Below are 23,525 nucleotides of genomic sequence, written 5' to 3'. Positions count from 1 at the left end.
AGATCATGCTTATTAAACCTGGTGAACATCTTTGAGAATGTCACCAAAGACCTGAATGAAGGCAAAACAGTAAATACAGCCTATCTTGGCTTAGCCAAGGCTATCAACACAATTCTCCACTCGGGCATCATTGAGAAACTCACCCAGCTGGGAATAAACCCATATGTCACTAGACGGGTAGCCAACTGTCTCACCAATAGAACACACAGAGTCAAAGTTGGGGATTCCAACTCTACCAGCAGAACAGTTAAATAGTTGTGTACCACAAGGATCTGTGCTGGACCTCCTACTGTTTGGAATCTATTTCTGAAATGTCTAGGTGAAGATAGATAGCCTGTGACTTACTAAGTTCACTGATGACTGTAAAATTGGTGCAATCATTGAGTCCCACAAAGATGTTGACATACTACAAAAAGGGCTTATGCAGACAAATGATTGGTGCCAAAGTCACAGATGTAAACTAAATGCAAAAAAAAAAATCATTCCTTTCAGCAAAGGGGAAGTCCCTGCAAATTGCAATATTAACAGTACCCCCTTAGCTCAAATCCTGTGGTGAAAACTTTGGGAACACAGGTTGACAGCAATTTTAACTTTGATCAACATGTATCAAGAGTGGTAAGGAAGACCTCCTATGTTGCACATCTCATAAGTAAAGGCATCGTATCCAGTGTTAAGTATGTTATAACTCACCTGTACTCATCCCTCATCAGACCACTAATAGAGTACAGTGCTCCCTTATGTATGTACCTCACCAGATGCCTGCAGTACCTGGAGAGACCTCAGAGGTTTCTCACCAAGAAAATTCAGCACCTTCAACACATGACCTACATGGACAGACTGAAGGCCCTGTCATTGCATTTTGTATCTTATAGGCTGCTGAGAAGAGACTTGTGCCTGGCCTATAGAGTAATCTCAGACCATGTCCTAATGGAAATGTTGCACATCCGCAAGTCAAACGGGACAAGATTCACTCACTCTAAGGATCTTACCCTAGCCTGCGACATTAATAGGACATGCTGGAGAGACAAAAATGTCTCCTAGATATTGCCACTTCTCTGGAACAAACTCCCAATTTACATAAAACAGAGATCCTCAATGACCCCATTTAAGTTTAACTTAACTAAATGGGAGACTGTAAATTTACCCCGCAGGTGTCACCTTTATCCTTCTTGGATAAGGGTCGTCAGTGCTGATTACAGACTCATGCTGCCAATATAGACTATACAACTTGTTCAATAAGGCAACAAGGATATAACATGTCTAGGCTTATAAAGGCCTTAGGACCAATAGTTTTTTAACCTCCTATGAACCTATTACGTGAATAAGGATCATGTTTTTAGCAGCCCTAGATTTCTCATTGACGGACTGCATTTTCCCTTTTACAGAGCAACCGTGTAAGTAGAAACATTAGCATTTTGCAAGGCATTAGATGTTATTTTTAAGCAGTAAGGCAATGTTAAGAAAATTATTAAACCTTTGATACCATTAGACTCTAATTCCCTTGGATGAATACTCTAACAACTGGTATGAATCTTTTTTTTTTTTTGCTAGTAGCCCAAACACAGACCTTCAATATTTTTCTTTGTTTTCTCTTTTTAAGGTGCTATGAAATAGCAGAAAGTATTAACATTTTGCAATTTCAGTTATAGATGCATCTAAATCCCTTTTAGGATAACTCTATTCTTTTTTCTGTAATTATAATATATGGTTATGACTGCCACCCCTTTCTCTAGCTTAAAAGACAGTTCTACCCACTTCTTCTTCTGTTGAGTAACTAACTTCTTGCTTTTAGACATCAGTTTCTTCCTTTTGTTATATAACCTATTTATACTTGAGGTCCACCAGGGTGGCCTGCTTTTTTGGGAGGACCAGGTTTTGATCTAGTCAGGTACAGCTGAGTCTATACAGTTGTTTAGGTGGTTAAACAGGACATTTGTGTACTCCTCTGCATAGGAGTCATCATTGGTGGTATTTGCACGGGGGGGGGGGGGGGTTGAAATGTTTTATATTATTGCCTAGTAGACTGTAGGTTGCTTTGGGAAATCTGTCAGTGTTTTTTGCTCCTGTGGGGGTATCAGATCTGATCATTACTTCAAATGAGACAGATTTATGGTCTGACCTTACCAGGGAGTGCAACACACAGGAGGAAGTGCAGTGACCTCTCATGTTGGTGAGTACTAAGCCTAGGACATTTGAGCCCCTTGTGGGGGTGCAGAATAGTTCCAGGGCATTTGTATTGTCAAAGTCCAGGAACCTCAGGGTGAGTATGTTTATGTCCATGTATGTCACCTAATCGATGGAAGGATAGTTGAAGTTACCCACACCCAAAGTGTTTTGCTGTATAGTGAGTGAGTCTCGTAAGTCCAGGTAAATAGTGTGCTTCTGTTGGTTCATGGTCGGGTATCTGTAGCCAGTAATGATGTAGCACGTTGCTTTACCTATAGTTAATTGGACCTGGAGTAGGTCAAGAAAGTCATAATGTTTAACCAGTCTCAAGGTATATTTGGCTTTAATGAAGATGCATACACCTTCACCTTTGGTTCTTTCACACTAGTCTTGGGGTCTGAACATGTGGAAGGCTTTGTACCCCTGCCAGGCTGTGGTGCTGTCTGTGGCCTTGAATCAGGTCTCAGTGACTACAGTGACATCAGCATCTTCCAAGATGAGGAGTGCTTCCAGGGAGTGCAGTTTCCTGCTTAGGCTCCTAGCATTAAGCAGCATAACGCTGAATTTGTCTCAAGTAGATTTTTTTACATTGGAAATGTTGTTGTTTTGACATTGTCTAAAAAAGGCACTATGGGCGGGCAAGCACCTTTGCCAGTATCTGAAAGCCTAGAGTAAATAGGTGAAGACCATCTCTGGTAAAGCAGCATGGTCTGTCAACAGATACTAGATCCTACTGGATTGACACCAGAAGCTAAGCCAATTGTTGAAGTCAATCTTTTTTTGTCTATATTGTGGCATCAACCTGGGTAAAGGTAGACTGCTGCTTAGGGCTAGGGACATACCTGCCTAGGATGCATAATGTGAAAGTTCAGTCATTTCTCTCTTCATATAGTCCAGAGAGGTACCTTTTAAGTCATTCACGCTGACATGTACTATGACAGTAATTGTTGTTGAGTGACTTGAGTGCATGCATGATTTGATGGATTCTGGCACCTGACAGGCAGCTATGACCTTCTCCTTGTCCAACCTGGTGAGGGGAACATCTGTGTGTCTCACTATGGAGTCTCCTATGACCAGGACATTTGGTTTTGAGGTGCTTTGTCTTACAGGCTTATTTGCTGAGACACTGGTATGTGTTGTTCATGTAATGGATTCTATTTGCTTTGCATTGCATGCAAGTAGTTTGCACTTGGGAGGTCACTGATCTTTTTGTAGGCTTCTATCGAGTACTTCCACTTATGTGGGTTTATGTGTTGTGACCTTGTTTTGTGTGAGAGGTGATGTGTCTGTGTGGTGACAACCTGTTTGATGTCCGGTTTGTTGCGTGAGAGAACTGATTCCAAATTCATAGTGTAACTACATCTCTCACATTTTGCTTTTGTTTGTTTTAGGAGTAACTGGTCATCAGTATACATGAGGCAATTACTACATTGCCTCAGGATGCCCATGTCAATTAGGTTTGCTGGAAAAATGGTTGGAAACTTGACTGCCCATTATGGCAGGTTTTTACCTTAACTACTATCGGAGAGTGGGCTAGTTATATACTAGGCACTGGATATGTGCAAACATGGCTCCCCTTGCCTAGTATATAAGCAAACCTCTCCAGTTTAAAATCATTTATAGGAAACACTCTCCATAGTCTCCCATTGCACCTGTTTGGGGTACTGTGTGGCCAAGGTGTAGCTTATTTACTGCATTTGGTAACACTGGCGAAAATTTTGAGTAACTAGAATGTTTGCTCTCTCATTCTCATACAGGGCTGTGCTTCTTTATGCTTCATATATCATATCTGAAGCAATATGTATATAATCTCATTTAATTTAAACAGGATTAAACACCGAACAATGAAAGCAATGGCCTTTTAATAATGAGAAAACAAATGAGTGATATGCTCTTGTTCCAAGAAACATATGGATTGCTCTCAGAAATATCTAAGTTATGAATATATGAGTACATAATCAGAGTCTCCTCTTCCCTTGTATCTGGTAAGCGATGAGGGTTAGTAGTTACTTTTTTCCATGGATAGTAAAGTCATACAGGCATATTAAAAGGTTTTCAAGGAATAATAACTTTTTTAAGGAGAGGCTAACACCAATAGGTTCTTTATATATCACATTCAAGGCATTATCTGTTCAGAAAAGTGCAGGGTTGCTGCACTCTATGAACTAGGCAGAAGTAGACATGTTTTAGGTGAGGTGCAGTATTGGATTTTGACTAAATAGCTGCACCAACGTACCGCAAAATTAAAGCATTTACTTTTACTACAACTCCCAGCATACTTACCTAAATCATTCTCAGTCTAAATTATGCATGTGCTCACAGACCCTATAATGTAGTTTTCTTATAGTTTTTCCTATAAAAAAGCCAGGCATTATATACAGAAGTTTGCAGAAAATAACATACCTTGATCTGCGTGAATAATAGGAAGTGGTATAAAAATCTGTCTTTCTTTTATTTTTACAAAGTTGCAGCCTGTTATTAAATATTTACAGTAGTTATAATCATAGCATTTATGCATCCCTTTGGATTTGATGGGATCTGAAGCAAAATGTACTTTCTTTAAAAAATACCTTATAAATACTTGCCTCTTTTTTCCACAAAAGTGGTCTGGACCACTATTATACTAGTTAACTCGGAAAAATCAGAATCTTCTGGTTAGTCTTAATTCTTAATGCTACATTTATCCACAGAATTTTTAAGAACCACAGACAAACAAAAACACTTTCAGACTTATACTTCTGACTACCTGCTTTACACATACATTGTCTTAGCCAAAAGGCTAAGAAGTGATTCGCCTATCTCATTGCAGTTAGGAATTAACCAGGAAGGTTTTCATTCTGATCTGCATAACTCTTTGATATCTAACTTGCCTTTTAAAAACATTTCAGTATAACATCTGTTCTTAAGTTTATCCATCAGGGAAAGCCCTTTTTGTGAAAATGACCATTATAAGCCTACTGATTCTAATGAATTGACCCCCTCACTACTTTTCATTTAACCTTTGCACATGCATACTGATGAAGCTCAAGTATAACTTACTTTGCACTACTTTTTATGAATTTTAGACGAGTCAGTTCCCAGATTTGTAAAGAACCAAACCAAAGTAATTAATATTCTTAAAATCAGCACTGTACATAAAGCATTAAAAGCAATTGTGTTCAAATATATCATAAGATTTTCAATCTCATTTAAAGTCCCTTTCCACACAAGAACAATATCATCAATCTTTTTATTACATTCAGAGGTGGAGAAAATATCTAAACTATTAAATGAATGGCACAACACAGCTTTTGAAATGTACTCATGGAGATTTAGATACAAAAGTTATTTTTTAGACAATACAGTGTATATGGACCCCCTGATTAAAACATTTGAAAGTACTATTTGTAAGAAGGTCAATGTCTGACACATTGTAGACATAAATGGGATGCTTATATATTGAATGTATTAGAATTCATAAATTAAATGAAGCTATAAACACTTATTTGCCTAAATAAACATCTTCCTTTGCCTCTGTGCAGAGGATTGTTCTCTAAATTATCCTCCTGAGCCAGGAGACAAGAATGCTCATAATAATGACATTTGTAAGGTATAGAAAACAATGACTGTATTGTGAAGTGTGATAAAACTTACATTACATCTAAAGGCCACTTCATTTGTTTTCTTCTTCACACAGGCTAAGAAGGTCAGGATGGCATCTACTCAAATGATTGCATCAGTAATTGCACCATTCACTGAGTGCTAGGTATCTATATTGGGGACCCTCATAAAAGTCCCCAATAATGCACCCTCAGTGATCCCTATGCAGCAAATATAAGAAAATCCTGTTCTCCTTGCTGCACCATTAGGGAGCTCTGCCACATACAGTGCCTCTGTCGTGACCATTCACCAGGCTGCAACTGCCGCATACAGTGCCTCTGTCATGACCATTCACCAGGCTGCATCTGCCGCATATAGTATCTCTGTTATAACCATTCACCAGGCTTCATCTGCCACATACAGTGCCTCTGTCATGACCATTCACCAGGCTTCATCTGCCACATACAGTGCCTCTATCATGACCATTCACCAGGCTGCATCTGCCACATACAGTGCCTCTGTCATGACCATTCACCAGGCTGCATCTGCTGCATACAGTGCCTCTGTCATGGCCATTCACCAGGCTGCATCTGCCGCATACAGTGCCTCTGTCATGACCATTCACCAGGCTGCATCTGCCACATACAGTGCCTCTGTCATGACCATTCACCAGGCTGCATCTGCCGCATACAGTGCCTCTGTCATGGCCATTCACCAGGCTGCATCTGCCGCATACAGTGCCTCTGTCATGACCATTCACCAGGCTGCATCTGCCGCATACAGTGCCTCTGTCATGACTATTCACCAGGCTGAATCTGCCGCATACAGTGCCTTTATCATGACCATTCACCAGGCTGCATCTGTTGCATATAGTGTCTCTGTTATAACCATTCACCAGGCTTCATCTGCCGCATACAGTGCCTCTATCATGACCATTCACCAGGCTGCATCTGCTGCATACAGTGCCTCTATCATGACCATTCACCAAGCTACATCTGCGACATACAGTGCCTCTGTCGCGACCAGTCACCAGGCTGTATTACTGAGAACCATAGTAGCCTCTTCTGGTCATGCCTGCCAACTTTTTTTTTGAACGTGAAGCACACCAAAGGGAATCTTCTTAGCATACTCCTCCATCACAATGGATATACATCTGCTTGATGTCAGAAAAAAGGAAGATTCTGATGATGATGATGATGATGATGATGATGATGATGATGGCGACAGATAAAGTGTGTCATGACCAGGAGTCATGGTGTGGGTGATAGAGACAGGCAATGAAGAGTCCAGATCCCCAAATCATGAATGAACATAACCTATGTGCCTGTAGAACTCTGCCCAGATGCTTAGTAGCACACACATATATTCAGGAAATGATAGGTAGGTTTGCACAGGAAGGGATGTCTGCACCTGTGATGCTATCTCCCTTGGTTAATGCAAGCACCACTCAGCATGGAGAAGATGAGTGTGGACATCATTGCTGATGAGCATGCATCCAAGTTTACTGTCTCAATGTCTTCAACCCACTGGATTTGCAGGGCCATCATACAAGGAAAAGATAACAACACAGCAGCCCTTGTTAAGATGGTAGGTGTTTTAAAAGGTGTGCATGAGGAGCTTCAGGAATGCATGTTCCACATGTCTGACATCCTGGACATGTTGCACATATCACTCTGTGGACAAAGGAATCACACAGATGCACTTCACATGGCCAGTCTCTGGTGGAGATAGCCAACATGGAAGAGGGAGACCGTAGTCAGGTATGTGCAGTGCTAATATGTCTACTCTGTTCATGAGTTTGGTGGGAGGAAGCACATAACAAAGTTGCCCATGAGGGCAAGCTGCTCATGCCTCAGTGACTCACAGTAAGGGCTATTTACGGAAAATTAGCTTTATTTATTTATTTGTGTTTTTCAGTTAACCCAGTTGTGACAAACACATGTGACAAAGTTTCACATTGTCCAACATCTATAGACAAACAACTATTTTGGTGCATTTCATCATCTTTAACATATAATGTATTCATACGCTTTTTATTTATTTACTATTCACTATATATACTATACTATACTATACTATACTAAACTATACTATACTATACTATACTATACTATAAGCCTGTCTGGATACCATTTATCCTTTTACTTTATCTGTGTTTATTTTCTTGTCTCAAAACACATTTTTTATGCTCATTCTTTCAACTTCTCCCAAATCTTAGTTCAAATTTCTTATCCTGCATATTAAGAGTGTCCAAGCCCATTCTTCTTCTTATAATTCATTTCTGTTGGAAATTAACTAAAAAACTATTTACATAATATTTACAATATTTATAAAGCTAATTGGCCCCATAGACTTTTCACTGTGTCCTGGATATTGTCATTCTTATGTGGGAAAGCCACCTTTCATGTCAATTCTACCCCTTTTTATTCAGACTTCTCCATTTTCATCCACATCTCCCACCTTTTAATTAACCATATTGCATGTTTCTGAACCTTAAGTTGCAATTCCAAATTCCTAAATGATCTCATTAGGGGCTTAACCTCCATTATATCGGGGTGGTGGGATTCCCTCTGCTTCAATCTTCAAGTGACGGCCTGCTTTGCTACTACTGCCACCACATCAGGGTAGCTTTTACATGTTTGCTGCTGGGTACTCAGATCCAAGTGAGTAGTAACCATTCTTTTTTAAAGTCTGTTTCCTTCTTTCTTATCATTCCTGTTGTATTTTGCAGACCCACTTTAAATAGTTGCAATTCCCTAAACTCCCATGCACCCCGTTCTTCCCATCAGATCTCCATCATTTTCAAGTTGCTTTTGGGAATATTTAGCTAGTTTGTCTGCTGTGCATAAATATGGGTGTAGGCATTTCCAGGAAAAAAAAAACTATTACAATGGCACTTTTAATGCATCAAACAAAAAGAAAAAGCAATTACCAGAAAACAGAAATCAAAATCTAAACCAAATGTAACTGAAGTACTGAATTTTGTAAAGGAGTTAAAAGAGCTAGATTTGGAATATTAAGAAAATAAAAGAAGCAAATTACATAGAAATAAATGGAATCTCTGGGAGCAATACATGCATAATGATGTACACAAGAAGGAGGGAAGGCACCAATTTATGTAATGCAATAAACGAATTGCTAAAAAAAATAGATAAACACACACACACACACACACACACACACACACGCACACACGCACACACGCACACACACACACACATATACATGTCATTATATATATATATATGTGTGTGTGTCTGTGTGTCTTTGCATATCTATCTATCTATATATATATATATATATATATATATATATATATATATATATATATATATATATGGGTCTATATTATAGAAAAGTGAGTTTAGTGAATGGCAGTTACATCGAAAATTCCATTCAGAGAACAGTTCATAGTGAGATCGCAGAACATTGAAGATCAGAAAATTTGACCTTTCCTCACTGTAGTGCAATCTCAGAGTTGGTATATATAATTAGTGGGGGGCAAATTCGATGAATGGCATTTTTGATGTAAGTGCCATTCGCTGAAGTAACGTTTCGATTATATAATATACGCACACAGTATATATATATATATATATATATATATATATATATATATATATATATATGAGTGTGTATGCGTGTACGTATGTAAATCTGTGTGCGTGTGTGTGTGTGTGTGTGTGTGTGTGTGTGTGTGTGTGTGTGTGTGCTGCATGAAAATAACAAAGGGAATTGTATTATGTTTTTTTCTTCTCTGCTTCTCTACTACTGTACATGCAGGGATGTCATGTTTTAAAAATATCATGTTTAATAAGGATACTTGAAATAAAGAAAAAAAATATGTGTGCCAGTGAATTAATACATTAAAACAAAGCAACATGCAAAATACAAACTTTTAAATATGTATTGCAAAAATAATAAATATTTAAGCATTTATGTTTTTATTTTGCTTTTGTTTTAACATATCATAGAACTTGATATTTTAGAGTAATAAACAGTTTTTTATTTGCTTGTTTATGGATACGCTATAGTAGAAACTAAAAATTGGACTTCAGTAGTTCAAAACCTGCAGTATAATTACCAGTTTTAATAATTGCATCTCAGTAGCTCTTACTGTGTAGTCTGTAGCACTCTGTCTATCTGATAATGTCAGTAGTCACTCTTGCCTGTTACATTCTACCAGCATGATACAGACTGTGGGATACAGAAACTATGTGACACTCAAAAATTAATTTGTATAGCAAAGGTAGATGCCCTACTGTTTTCTAGGAGGTAATTCGTGTTGAAAGTGATAATGCACCACACCTGCATCAGAGAAGGATATACTTACATGTAATACTAATGCTGCCTGTTTCTCTTTCAATGAATGAAAGAAAGAAGGATATACTTACATGTAATACTAATGCTGCCTGTTTCTCTTTCAATGAATGAAAGAAAGAAGGAGCTCCTTATCACACTGATGGCATTTGTAACCTTTTACCAGACAAAAAACATCAATTTTCACAGTATGGGTGGTGCACATTGCGTACATCATGTCCTTTTTCTGGCACTGAGACTTGTATCAATACTGCAAACTTCCACATCATTTTATTGGGTAAGCAACTAAGCATGCAGACTGCTTTCCATTTTGCTTCATGAGGACTAAAATACATAAATAAATACAAACATGCATACATACATGCACACATAAATAAATAAATCATAATATAGTCCTACTTGGCCTGTGGAATTCTTCAAAAATAAAGTACATTTAAATGTAAAAATCTGCTATACAAATCTGTTGTTATAGCAGGTGTATTACTTTGGTCTGAAAACTGCCTTTTAAAGTCTTGCTGCCCTTCATACAGCTTACATCCTTTGTAGAATAAAATTCAAATACACAAAGAAAGGTGCCTGTATTATACATGACTTTTTGTATATTTTGTTGATTACTGCAAACATTGCTTGGATCAGTCCTGCTTCTGCTTTCATGTTTGTAGTGATTTACAGTTATATAAAAATGCAATAAATATATTTTTTCTGTAAAGTCAAATTGAGCATAGACTAATGTTTACATTGTAGAGACAAAGCTGCCTAGTATAGAATGTTTTGCCATGACTATTTACCCATCATGCATTTCCACAGCACTTTACTGCATCATGCACTGCCACAACCCACTTACTGCCATTCCACAGTCATAAAGGCTTAGACCCTTTTCCACACATTACTTCACATTGCAATCCATCTTCTAAAGCTCTATAAGATGTGATGTTTAATAACTGTTCCCAGTTATTGTAACTGTGTATCAGCAACCAGGAGGCTTGGCACTGAGTTGTTCTGCTGTGTCTGTCATCAAATCCTTGCTGTGATTAGACTAGAGTGGGTAGAGATTAACTTATTACATACGAGTGACACCGCCAAGTACATCTACAGTTAACTCCTGCTGACACATCTAGGCGTCAAACATTGCTCATATTTACATCAATACTTCTAAAACCATGCTATGTACAAGGATTTAAAAGATTTTATGTTAAAGCTCACACAATGTCAAACCTAACTGCATTAATATTTGACCTCTGTCTAGTGCAGGTTAATAAATATTAACTGTTGTTTTTTATGATAACAATAAATATAGATATTATTTTCACATTTTTGTAAATACCTCAACAACCATGTATCACAGACAAAACGCTTAGCCTCATATGAAAGCACTCAGGTAAATGAATAAAATGCTGCTGATAATATGTGTGTAATTTAAGTGGTTGCTGAGATATTGTAAGTTGTTTACAAAACATTGCAAATATAATAATTGCTATGTTTGTGACTTATACAATTCAGTTTAAGACCTAGAACCTACAGAATAATACCACTATAAAAATAGTTTGTGGTGAAGAGTTTGCCACTTATACTTCTTCATAACCCCTATGGTTCCAGAGATATGAACATCTGTTTGAAATGTGAGGACATGATTTGATTTGGTCAAAAGGCTCCACCCATTGGAAGTTACAGTGCAAACTTCCTGAGCACCATTGGAGTGAATGAATTAAAGAGGGTGGATGTAGATAAGCAAAAAGATCAGATAAAGGCCTGGGAAAGCAGGTGGGGGGGGGGGGACTTGTATGGAAATAGTGCAGACAATTGCCAATCAGTCTCTCTCTTAATACTAATATTAGTTATTGGTTGAGTTAATATATTGGTTAAGAATCTGATGGTTGATATAAACAAATAAAGAAGTAAATCATTGAACACTTATTTGTTTTACAGGAGAATTATAAACATCAAGATAAGATTGATACAATATGAAAAGTGACATAAAATATGTAACCATAACTGACATACCAGTACATGAAGGGAGTGTTGCATTCCACACAGGTTTTCCATCTCCACCAAGCACACAAGTAATAGTTGAAGGGCCTGTGATCTTGTATCCGGAATCACACTGATATGTTACACTAGATTCTAACTTAAAATCTGTCCCAACACGACTACCATTCATTATAGTTCCAGGATCAAAGCATGACTCCCTTGGCTTCTCTGTAAATACATAAAGCACATCAGTAATTAGTGGCTTAGCCAAGCTAAGAATCAGTTATCTTTCTACACACAATTTTATAAAAACAAACAAACAAACAAACAAACAAACAAACAAAAATAATACTCTAAGCAAAATGGCATCTTCATTATCTCTTAGTACTGCACAAAGGAAATATGTTTTCAGAATTGCTATACACTGTCAAGGTCAATTTATGTGATCATTTGATGATGAGTTTCTTTTAGTTACTGCAAGTTATATTACATCTCTTGTTTTGTTTACCTTTACAAACATAACTATTTTACAAAATTAGCAAAATGACACAATTTTAATAATGAAATAGTACTGTTATACATTTTAAAATACCTTTATAATCAATGGCAAATCCAGACATGCCGACAGATGCATCACTACGAAATGCCAGAAAAAGACTATTGCCATTACTCTCAATTCTTTCTGGTGCTTGAGAACCTTGGAAACTGCCAATTAGTGGGCTGTTCGAGTTTTCACCTTCATAAATATGTAGAAAATCATAACTTGGCTCCATGTTAAAACTGAAAGGGGAAACAACACAGATCATGTCACTATGCTTTATACCGCAGCATTTCAAAATCAGCTTTACAGTTACAACAAATCTTGTGTGATAATTTAATATACGTTTCACCATTGTACATTAACTATATATATAGCCAAACACAACCAATTTGTACAATAGTTTGCCCTTATAAATCCTTTGCTGTACTGTAAATGAAAAGCTTCTATTAGTTTCCTGACTTTTTTTTAGCAGTTACAGATATATTGTTGCACAAAATGTTTTAATGCATCGGTTAGGGTTCATATCACAATGGAAAAGGTAAATTTATGAAACATCTTCAGTACACACACTCTCAGGTGTTTTTAAATCATCTTTCCAAATCCTAAGTTCATATTCCTGCTCTAAACAGATGCATTATTGCTTCATCAGAATTTCAGTTGCTTCAGAAGAAAACAACTTATTTTGGGGAAAAAAAGAAGACTTAAAGAAAAGATCTAGAAGGAATAACATTAGGATTTACAGGATTTCTAAAAGAATTAGGAGATATCATGATTCAATTCCTAAGTACATCGCTGCCTAAAACTTTGAACCTGTCTGAAGCTTTATCGTTTGACATCAAAAGGGCACATAGATCACTTTCTAACTCATCTTTAAAAAAACACAAAAACCTTCACCAAGGTCAGTGAGCATAAGCTTTTCCTTAAGTCAAGATAAGAATTTAGTCTTAAAAACTGTGTGGACTAATTATCCAGTTAAAATGAAAAAAATACTGTGTAAGATTTGACAATGACTATTCAATATTAGTGATGCCAAAGTGAAAAGCATGCATGCCACTTGTTAAAAGCTTAAATAAAAACAAAATTAAATCACAAACCTTGTTTCCAGAAAATAAGGATTCACCTTCAAGAAGGAAAGAACATTTTATAACAACTTAGAAGATGCAATGGACTTCATACAGAAAAATACAATCCTATAAAATGTAGAAGAAATGGACTGGAATCTATCAACCTCCTTGAAAAGAAATGCAACAAGAGATGGTTGGTTAATAAAAGACAAAACAGCAAAACACTGAAGGACAAGTGAAAATCAATGTATTTCATGGTTCTGAATTCTTATTAATTTAAATAAGTGCTTCAACACTTATGAACCTGTACGGCATACTACTGTTTACAAGGTAAAGCATTTCTTTCTTTCTTTCCCTACTTCAAATGGTGACTAGTTCCCTTTTAAAAGTGTTAGAGTTTGATTATTTTTGCTATATATGAAATTAAAACCACTTAATTTCATTTAGGATTTAAAAATTAAAGCCAGTTAATTTCAGTTACAGTTTAAAAGGTTAAAGTATTCATTTTATTAAAGGTTAATCATTACTATGATGAAACTAATGTGAAGCAGCACACTTTCTGATATCTTGGCATAGTTGAGGAATGTACTATTAAATATAATACAAGATGCAACAAATGACACTAAGGATGCATGTTAAGTTACAGTCTAGGTTTTCAAAATGGTTCAGGAGTGTGCTACTGATAGTATACTTGACAAGAAATAGCACCCAAGAAGGACATGCTATGTTATAAACAAAGTATAAAAAATATAGCTTTTTAGATATATAAAAGTTACTACAGGAATGATTTCAAATAATTAGAGCAACATCCATACTTTTACGAGTTAAACCCGGATCAGAAATAACTTTCATTCCTTTAATGCAACTTTATATGCAATGTCTCCTTTAAAAAATGACAGTCTGCTTTATATTAAACAGCTCATACAAACAGTACTTGCTGAAATATTAAATGTTATTTCTTTAAGTGCAATGGCTTTTTAGTGGTTGGGATAGATTGTGATTTTTTTTTTTGGTGGTTTGTAGGAGTTTGAGGGATTGACATTTGTGTTGAGGTGGCTTGGATTGACTTGTGAGCATTTTGCGTGAATTGTAACTGATGACAGACCTCCCAACCTTCCCGAATTACTCATTTTTTGCTGAGTTTTGGGGTCCAAGTGAAGGGGTGCCACGATTCCTGAGTGGCATCCCTTCATTTCCGATAGCTTTTTTTTTTGTTTTTTTATTTTTTTTTAATTTTCGTGCTGTCGGAGCTGACGTCATCACGTGCACGATGATGTCAGCTCCGTCAGCACTACCAGCCAGTCGGAATTGAGCTTCTTGAGCTCACGTCATAATTTCTGGCTGGCTATGTGCAGTTGCTGCTGCCGAGAATTTGAAAAGCTGCTTTGCTGCCATTTTGGACAGAAATGCTTGCGAGAGGGACTTAAATCAAGCGGCTTTGCTCCCATTCATTTTTAATCTGCTGCCTGCGAGAGGAAGGGACTTGCTGGGACTATGCTGCCGTATGGTTAAATCTGCTGCCTGCCTGAGCTGCTTTGTGGGTTTGCTTTGCTGCTGTTCGTGTTTAATCTGCTGCCGTATGGACTTAGGTAATCAATGCTATTCCTCTCAATTGGTGAGATTTTGCAGGAATGTTCCTACACTGTTCTCAATTTTTGCTCCATCTGTCCTAAAATTAGAAAATGTTTTCAGAAGTTCTAAGCTAGCAGTACCATAATTTAAAAAGTGTCCATAATTTGGGTCATTTTCTCTAATTATATTTTCTTTATCCTTAAATCTGTAGCTCAGAATTGAGACTGTTACTACGTGTGTTCACTAAAGTATTATTTATTTATGTTATAATTTTGTTAGATGGGTTAATTCCTCTAGGGCAACAACCTATTTTCAGGATTGACCTGAGATGGTCCTCATACTAACTAGGGAGATTTAGTCAGAGAGCATGGGGGAAGCTGACTTATTATTTTTTAGATAAGTGGTGTGGGATCTTTTACAATCACTTGAACTGCCACCAGCTCAGGCAGTGGAGCTGCCAAAACTAGGATTTTGCTGTCTGTAAAGAAACTAACTAGAGACAATGAACTTATGTTTAATTTGATGCCACCACAGAGAAATGGAGCTGAAGAGACTAGGAAAAAATCTTTATCCCAGCTGAGGGAAGGGGCATTAAAAACATATGGACTTTTAAGAACTGATTGGATGGGCTATGATAAATAAGAAAGAGTGTGGTTAGGGCTGATATAACTCCTGAAGTGCAACCGATATTTTATAACTGGAGTTTTAATGTGGAAAGCCTAGTAAACTCTGAGATGCATTTCAGGTGCATGATTTAAAATATACTTCTAAACTCTGTATTAGATATCAACAGTAAAGCAAAAAATGTTGGAACGTTTTGAAGTACAGAGATATAAAAGAGCTTTACCTAGTAATAAGAAAATGGGAAATGCACCTTGATCACAAGAAGTCTAATCTTTAGTCAGTATCTTTAGTAGAACTCTCATTTATTCATGTTACAATATTTAAAACTGATTTGTCTGCTTCTAAGGCTAATGATGTAGTAAGAAATATAACATTTGTGATACAAAAAATCAGGAAGTAATGTTTTAATTTGTTATAAGTAGTGGTAATGGGTAACCTGCTATGCTCTATGCCACAAACACTGAAAGTGCTACTGTCAGCAATGTGAAAGCTGAAAGGTATGCTTTAGATAATGTAGTTCTTGTCAAGTGTGATAAAAACTACATCTAGGATAATTGAGCCTGAGTTAGCTCTGTGCCACTGTGTTGCAACCAACCTATTAAAATGTGATAAATATTTGAAATGCTCAGACATGGAATGTGAAGGCTTTATGAATGAAAATGCAGATTTATATACAGCAAGTCCAAGATTACCATTTCTTAGAATATTCCCTTTTCTCAATGGTATGGCAGTCTTGGAGGTGTGTGTGTGTGCATATGTGTGTATGCCTGTGTGAAAATGCCCCCAGTGTAATACGCCTGGTGGCTAGAGGTATTTAGGCTCAAACCCTGTACCATTGGTACAGGGTAAAAAGAGCCTAAAGTCCCTAGCCACCACCATTTCTCAGCTTTGCCAGATTTTTTTGTGCTAAGAGTTGAGAGCTATGGTGACAACAGAATTTGTATTCCCCCATTATTGGCTTTGTTGTTTGTCCAGGATTTACGGTGACTGAGAACTTAGTCAGTTGTATTTACTATTCCCCCATTATTGGCTCAGTCTTCCTATTGTTAAAACTGTTGATTTAGCATATTGGTATGTTGCACTGACTGTAGTGTATAGTGTTCTGGGTTCAAGACTGGCCAGTAACATGCATGATGGTAACACAACATTTTATTCTAGCAACTTTCCAGAATTATACAACCAATGTTTAAAATGTGTCCCTGGTTTTTTACCCCCCCCCCAAAAAAAAAAAAAAAAAAAACCTGAAATTGAAAATAAGTGCGAGAAGCTGTGCAAGATGTCTATGGCTTATACTACTGTCATTCTGTTTATAGTTTGGGTGTGGAAGTAGACTTTTATGATGAAAATGTTCTGAATTGGGCAGTTTTGTAATTATTGGTCCATGCATTTTCTTTCATTACCTACAGTACAGCCTACTGGAAAAATGTTTATTCAAACAATAAATTTAAAATGTTCTCTGTCTAACAAGTGTGCTGTATTATACAAGGAATATAACTTAATAAAGTCAAGAAGGTGTAGCAAAGAAAAGAACACATGTATGTTTCTTGTTTTGTGTGTAAGAGGCTAGTGATTTGAAAACAACCCAAAGGTAATCTTTATCCAGCACTGGCCAGATGCATCTTCTTTGGATGTGGTGCAAGTTTCAATGCTGTTTTAATAAATGTGAGTTTCAAGGACAGAGAAGTTTTAATGCCAAGTCTATTTTCATTGTAAGACATTATTGCTTTGTTTATCAGATGTCTGTTAGTGTTTGTTCATTGATGTGCCTCAAAATGTAAAAATAAAATCCAAATAATCATTGTAGAAGTAAAGCAGTATGCACACATTAGTGTTTATAGTAAATGGGGCAAAATAACCAGGTAATGGGACATTGGAATGGCTGCAGGGGGACTCTGGTGCCACATTTTGGTTGTCTGTTCTTCAGTTTGTGTTTGAAAGTTGGTATCCCACAATTCCATTGGAGTGGGTGGGGTTACATTACTGTGTATGCAAATTAGATGTTAATCAGCATACAGATTTTACTTATTTTTCATGGCCCTTGTCCAGATTTTTGATGTTTCCAGGTTGAGAGGTATGACTGATAGACTGTTCATTTTCAAGCTTTATCATGAAAACCAGCTTGAAACAACTTAGAGTAATGAGCACTTTTGTGATGATGTGTTAGTTCTGAAAATTCTAAGAACTGTCCACATTACTTCTTCCTGTCTAAAAGTAAATAGTCGTAATATTTTGAATCATATGCTAAGACATGTAAAAATACAAGCTAGATGATAAGCAAAATTCAGTGAATTGCATTCTAAACCACTGCCAGTTATTACATAGTTCTAAATGCTTGCTACTGATAGTATACTTAACATGCAATAGCACCCAGAAAAGTTATGGTATTTTAGAAACAAAATATAAAAAATATAGTTTTTACATATATAAAAGTTATTACTGAAATGTTATCAAACAGAGTAACATTCACACTTTTACAAGATAAAGCTGGATCACACATAAATGTCATTCTATTAATGCAAGTTTATATGCTATGTCTCCTTTAAAAATGACAGTCTCTTTTGTATTAAACATCTCATACAAATAGTGCTTACTGAATCATAATATTATTTCTTTAAATACAATAGCTTTTTAGTAGTTATACTTTGAAATGTTTTTTTTAGTGGTTTATAATGGTTTGAGGGATTGATGTATAAAGTAGAGGTGGCTAAAGAGGTGGCTACTAAAGAGTATAAAATATACAAGTGTAAATATAAATTATCTATTATATGATACTCTATACTAGGATTAAAGCTAAAATATTATACCCAGGAATATAGTAATAGTGTAATAAATAGTATATAAATAGTAATAGAAAGAGATCAGAATAAGTAAATATGTGTATAGTTAAAGAATATAAATTTATCTACAAGGGTGGGATGTTTGGCATAGTGGTTAAGGTGCTCACCTTATAGGTATGAGGTGCAGCGTTTGATTCTTACATTGGGTAATTGGTTAGGTTGCCCACAAAGACAGTTGGTCTGGTAGTATTTCATGAATTTACAATTCTATGAATAACTTTACACATAGTAAATAAAATAGAAAAAAAAAATCTTCTGGCCTATAAATTAATAAATATGAAAATAACATCTGACTTCCTCATTTTAGTAGACCAGGCAAACAATGTGAGGTACAGGCAAAGATGGCTGTAGAGATATTCAGTTTGGTCAACTTATAGTAAAGATTCTGAACACCTGTTTCATTTTTCTTATTCATAATAACTCACTGACAGGCTTTTTAAAGATGATGCATACTAAAAAAATGAGCTTAGCATTTTTAGTCTAATGGAGAGTTTGAGAGGTAGTCAGTTCATCTTTTTCAAGAAAGCAGGAATACGTTATTCTATGGTAGAATGTTTTAGGTTTATATCATTAGGTAATTTTTTATTTGTTTCAAAGGTTTTGTCCATAACTGAAGTGTTTATATTGTTATATATAAAGTATATCATAAGTTCTGAACATAAATATGATTTCATTATACATGTGTTTATTATATTATAGAAATGTCTGATTTTTAAATGCATATCTGTTAATATTAATGGACTGAATAATCCAGTAAAGTGGGGGAGTCTGTACAAATATTTTGCAATTCTATTAAACTCAAATAACATTTCATCAGAAAACACATTTACTTAATAAATATGTAAAAAAACTTTAATTAAAGAATTATTTGGTTTTAACAGGTTCTGGCTTTTGAGTTAAAAGGAAAGGCACTCTCATTTTTTGAAAGAACTCACCAGTAATGCCTAAATCAAAATATACCTATGTTGATAAAAATGGTATGTTAAGCAATATTATGACTTAGTGGAACAGAAAACAATATAAATTGGTGATTTCTTATTGGATTCCAAGGGTTGGATCTAAAGATGCAAAAAATTACTTTTATACGAAAGGTGAAGTCATAATGGCTGATTTTAATTGTATTTTATCAGACAAAGATTCCACTGTAGATAGAAAGCTGAGAATCATATCTTCAGGCAAACACTCAGCTCATTTTGTAAATGTAATGAATTTAAAGGATATACGTGAGCTAAGGAAAACAAACTCACTTCAATTTATCTATTATTCCTATAGATATAGAACACACACTTATTGATAGTTTTTTTGTCTAAACAATCTATCACATATCAAAGAAGCTTCAATAATTTCATGTCCATTATCGCAGCATAATGTATAATATTTAATATTATTTTCAAAACTGACAATTTAATATATCACAGGAGATTACCAGCCTACATTATTAAAATAAAAGGATTCAAGGATTGGTATATTAAAGACATGAAACATCTCCTAGAAATAAACATGAATGGTGAGGTAACTGACATTGTCCTGTGCAATTCACTAAAGTCTTACTTAAATGGAAGAGTTACAAACTGGTATATTAGTAAAACAAGAGAATGGGACAAAGAATTTAATATAATACAGGCCAAAACAGACACACTAAAGTTAAGCCTAAAACCAAATGACAGTATCAGTCAGTCTGAACTTAAAAACTTAAATACAAAATATGTTGAAATTCTAAAGTTTCAATAAACCTAGAAAAAACTAACTTCAGGCATACTCAGTAAACCATTTAAGCTTGCATAAATTTGCTCTTAGATCAAAGAAAATGAATAAACGTAATCATACCAAAGAAATTATAATAGACATGAATAAAAAAACAAAGAAGAACAGATATTAAATGTATTCTTGAGGGCTTTAAAATAGTTTATGAAAATATAAATAATAATGCAATAACCTAAATAATGATGATACAGTTGAAACTTTTCTGAGGGGAAAATTTAAACAATAAAATAAGTGAACAAATAAAAAAGATAGACTATTCACTTTAATAGAGACTCTAGGCTTTGATGGTCTAAAGGATGGTGCAGTTAAAATATTAAATTAAGTCTATAGAGAAATAAAAACAATTGCTGTTGTCCACTTGTCATGGAAATATTCACCTTTTTTAAGACTAGATAAGAATCCTAAAAAGTGATGATCATATAGACCCATTTCACTTTTAAATGTGGACTATAAGATGTTCATGTCCATTTTGCCTAACATTTAATCTTATACTTACACTAATTAACACTGATAAAACTGGGTGTATTTTAAATACACAAATACAGGATAATATAAGAAGAATACATACATCAATAGACTATGCAGATAAAAAAAAAAAAAAAAAAAAACTTTCTATCATTAGTCTCAATTTAGATAATGATTTTGACTCAGTTTAGTGGTTGTTCCTGTTTAAAACACTTAAAGTGTATAATTTCTAACTTATACAATAACTCTTGTGCTTATGTTAAAATATTTAATGTTCTTTCTAATTCCTTTAAATTATAAAAAAAAGCACAAAACAAGGCTGACTGTTATCACCTTTACTTTTTGAATTAGCTGTAGAACCCTTTGCTAATAGTATTAGATCCAATAAGAACATCAATGTTAAAAAAATAAAAGATTTCAAAATAAAGATTCATCTCTTTGTTGATGGTATTTTACTAACAATAGGAAATATTGAAAATTCATTGGAACATATAATTAGTTATATGAGTCAGTTTGAAGAAATGTCCAACTTAAGATGTAATCATAATAAAACAAATACATTATTAATTAATAAATCATTTAAAAAATCATACAAAAATATTCTAACTGCAACTGGAATAGCAATCACATGAAATATCTTGGTATAATCATTATATCTAATACTAAAAATTGATACAAATAAACTTTTAACAGGTTGTTCATAACATTTTAAGCTTAGTGACATATTGTAACAAATTCTTCTTTACTAAGGAAGAATGACAAATAGTTATTAAGATGGTAATTCTCCTTAAAATATTGTTTGTCTTAAAATCTTAAGTGCTATCTCCCCCCCAAAAAAATTGATGAAGATAAATAATATTCTGCTTAATTTTTTTGGCATCCTAATAAACCAAGAGTTTCCTTTGGCACAAAAAAGGTTGGAATAATGGTGGAAAAGGTTTCCCTGATATTCAATTTTATGCGACTTCAACAATTGTAAAAGTTAGAGCATTGTGGATAAATTCATCTTATGATTCAAAATGGAAACACATACATCATGAACTATTATTAGTAAATAATAAATATATCACAATCAGTCATACACAAATAGTCCTAATAGTTTTATAAGCAAACAGTATTTTGTAGTGTTTTTACTCTTGGAAGGCTGCGTAAGCCAAGACGATAAGTGTTTCATTAAATTTGTTTACTTTTTGGATTGGTGGTCTTGGTGGTATTTTAATATTTTATTTTTTTTTAAGTTGTAAGTCCTAATAGTTTTATCTGATTATTAAAAGCTTTTTGCATAAAAGGGATAATGCCCTCTTCTCAAATTCCCTATTTAAATAACATCATTTCCTCTTTCCAAATGTTCACATATTCCAACCATTTTATTACAAACTTAATATTTTCTATGTTTCCATTTGTATATACAAATGAGTGTTTAGAAACCCATATTTTCAACAAAATGCTAATACTGAAAGAACAAAGTAACTTAATTTATTGGCCCCAGTCCTTAAATGGTACTGATATATATATATATATATATATATATATATATATATATATATGTGTGTGTATATATATATATATATATATATATATATATATATATATACACATACATACACTGTTGAAAATATAAGGTCTAAATATAATCAAGATTTTGATAATTGGTTAATTTTTGCAAATATTTAGGGACCTTGTGAATGCAGAGATAAATAAGCTACTTAAACTAAATAAGAAATTGTACCCTAAATTATTGGAATTCTTAATAAATATCAGTAATAATGCAATAAAAAATAAATCATATTTGTCGCACATTTATAAGATTCTTAAGTTAGATTTCACATATTTAGTCAATTCCTATTGGAACGATTCCTCAAAAAATAATAATGAAGACTTCTCTGAAGAATACAAGAAAATAATATTAAAATCTACAGATAAATCGACATCTTTATTATATTGGAAAATATTCACTTGGAAAGTCTTACAAAGAGCTTTTGTCACTCCTAGGAAAACTACAATTAGTTATACCAAATAAAATGAGCAAAGTAGGGGTAAATGCTCTGATAACTATACCAAATAAATTTAAAACAAAGAAACAGCACCAGAGCACTCCACGGCAATTGGACTTTACATAGAGAAAATTAGTAGCACTATCAAGCATGCAGTATAAATCCAAGGTTTATTGGAATTCCAGGTTAGCGCTTTCACCCTCATGGGCTTCTTCAGACCTTTTACATTTCATAAAAGTAATGCTAACATTTATATTAAAGCCTCTATGACATCATTCTTTAATTAAGTAAAATAGTATTCACCTGTAAGGCTTCATTCAAGAACAGTTTATAAATACTCACCACAAAGCAACTTCTAAAGTTAAAGTATACATATATTAATATATATATATATATATATATATATATATATATATATATATATATATATACTATGTTTATAAAAGTATATATAAAGAATATATAAAACATACTTGTACATAACATCATATATAAATATAAAAAATATAAAAAACAAATATATTTAAAAATGTTATGTATATCAAAACATATGCATGTGTGTATATGCCATGCATCAATATAATGTTATACAACAAATCATGCCAGCTCATATAAGAACTGTATATAAAAT

At 34.5% G+C, this 23,525-nt stretch overlaps 1 protein-coding gene across 1 annotated transcript in view; it reads right to left on the bottom strand.

The window, feature by feature from the left end:
- The window catches only part of LOC122792903 (CUB and sushi domain-containing protein 1-like), a 4,548,980-nt gene that overhangs the window by 3,399,989 nt on the left and 1,125,466 nt on the right, over positions 1-23,525 (bottom strand). Inside the window, exons 18-19 of the mRNA XM_044060461.1 lie at positions 12,626-12,813; positions 12,067-12,261 (exon numbers count right to left, since the gene is read on the bottom strand). Coding sequence (XP_043916396.1) covers positions 12,067-12,261; positions 12,626-12,813 — 383 coding nt within the window. The remainder of the gene's footprint in view (positions 1-12,066; positions 12,262-12,625; positions 12,814-23,525) is intronic.

Source organism: Protopterus annectens, chromosome 2.part0 (genome assembly GCF_019279795.1).
Source record: "Protopterus annectens isolate FY-2018-M chromosome 2.part0, PAN1.0, whole genome shotgun sequence".
Taxonomy (NCBI): Eukaryota; Metazoa; Chordata; order Ceratodontiformes; family Protopteridae; genus Protopterus; species Protopterus annectens.
Note: the sequence above shows the minus strand (reverse complement) of the source record. Positions and strands in the feature narration are given on the sequence as shown.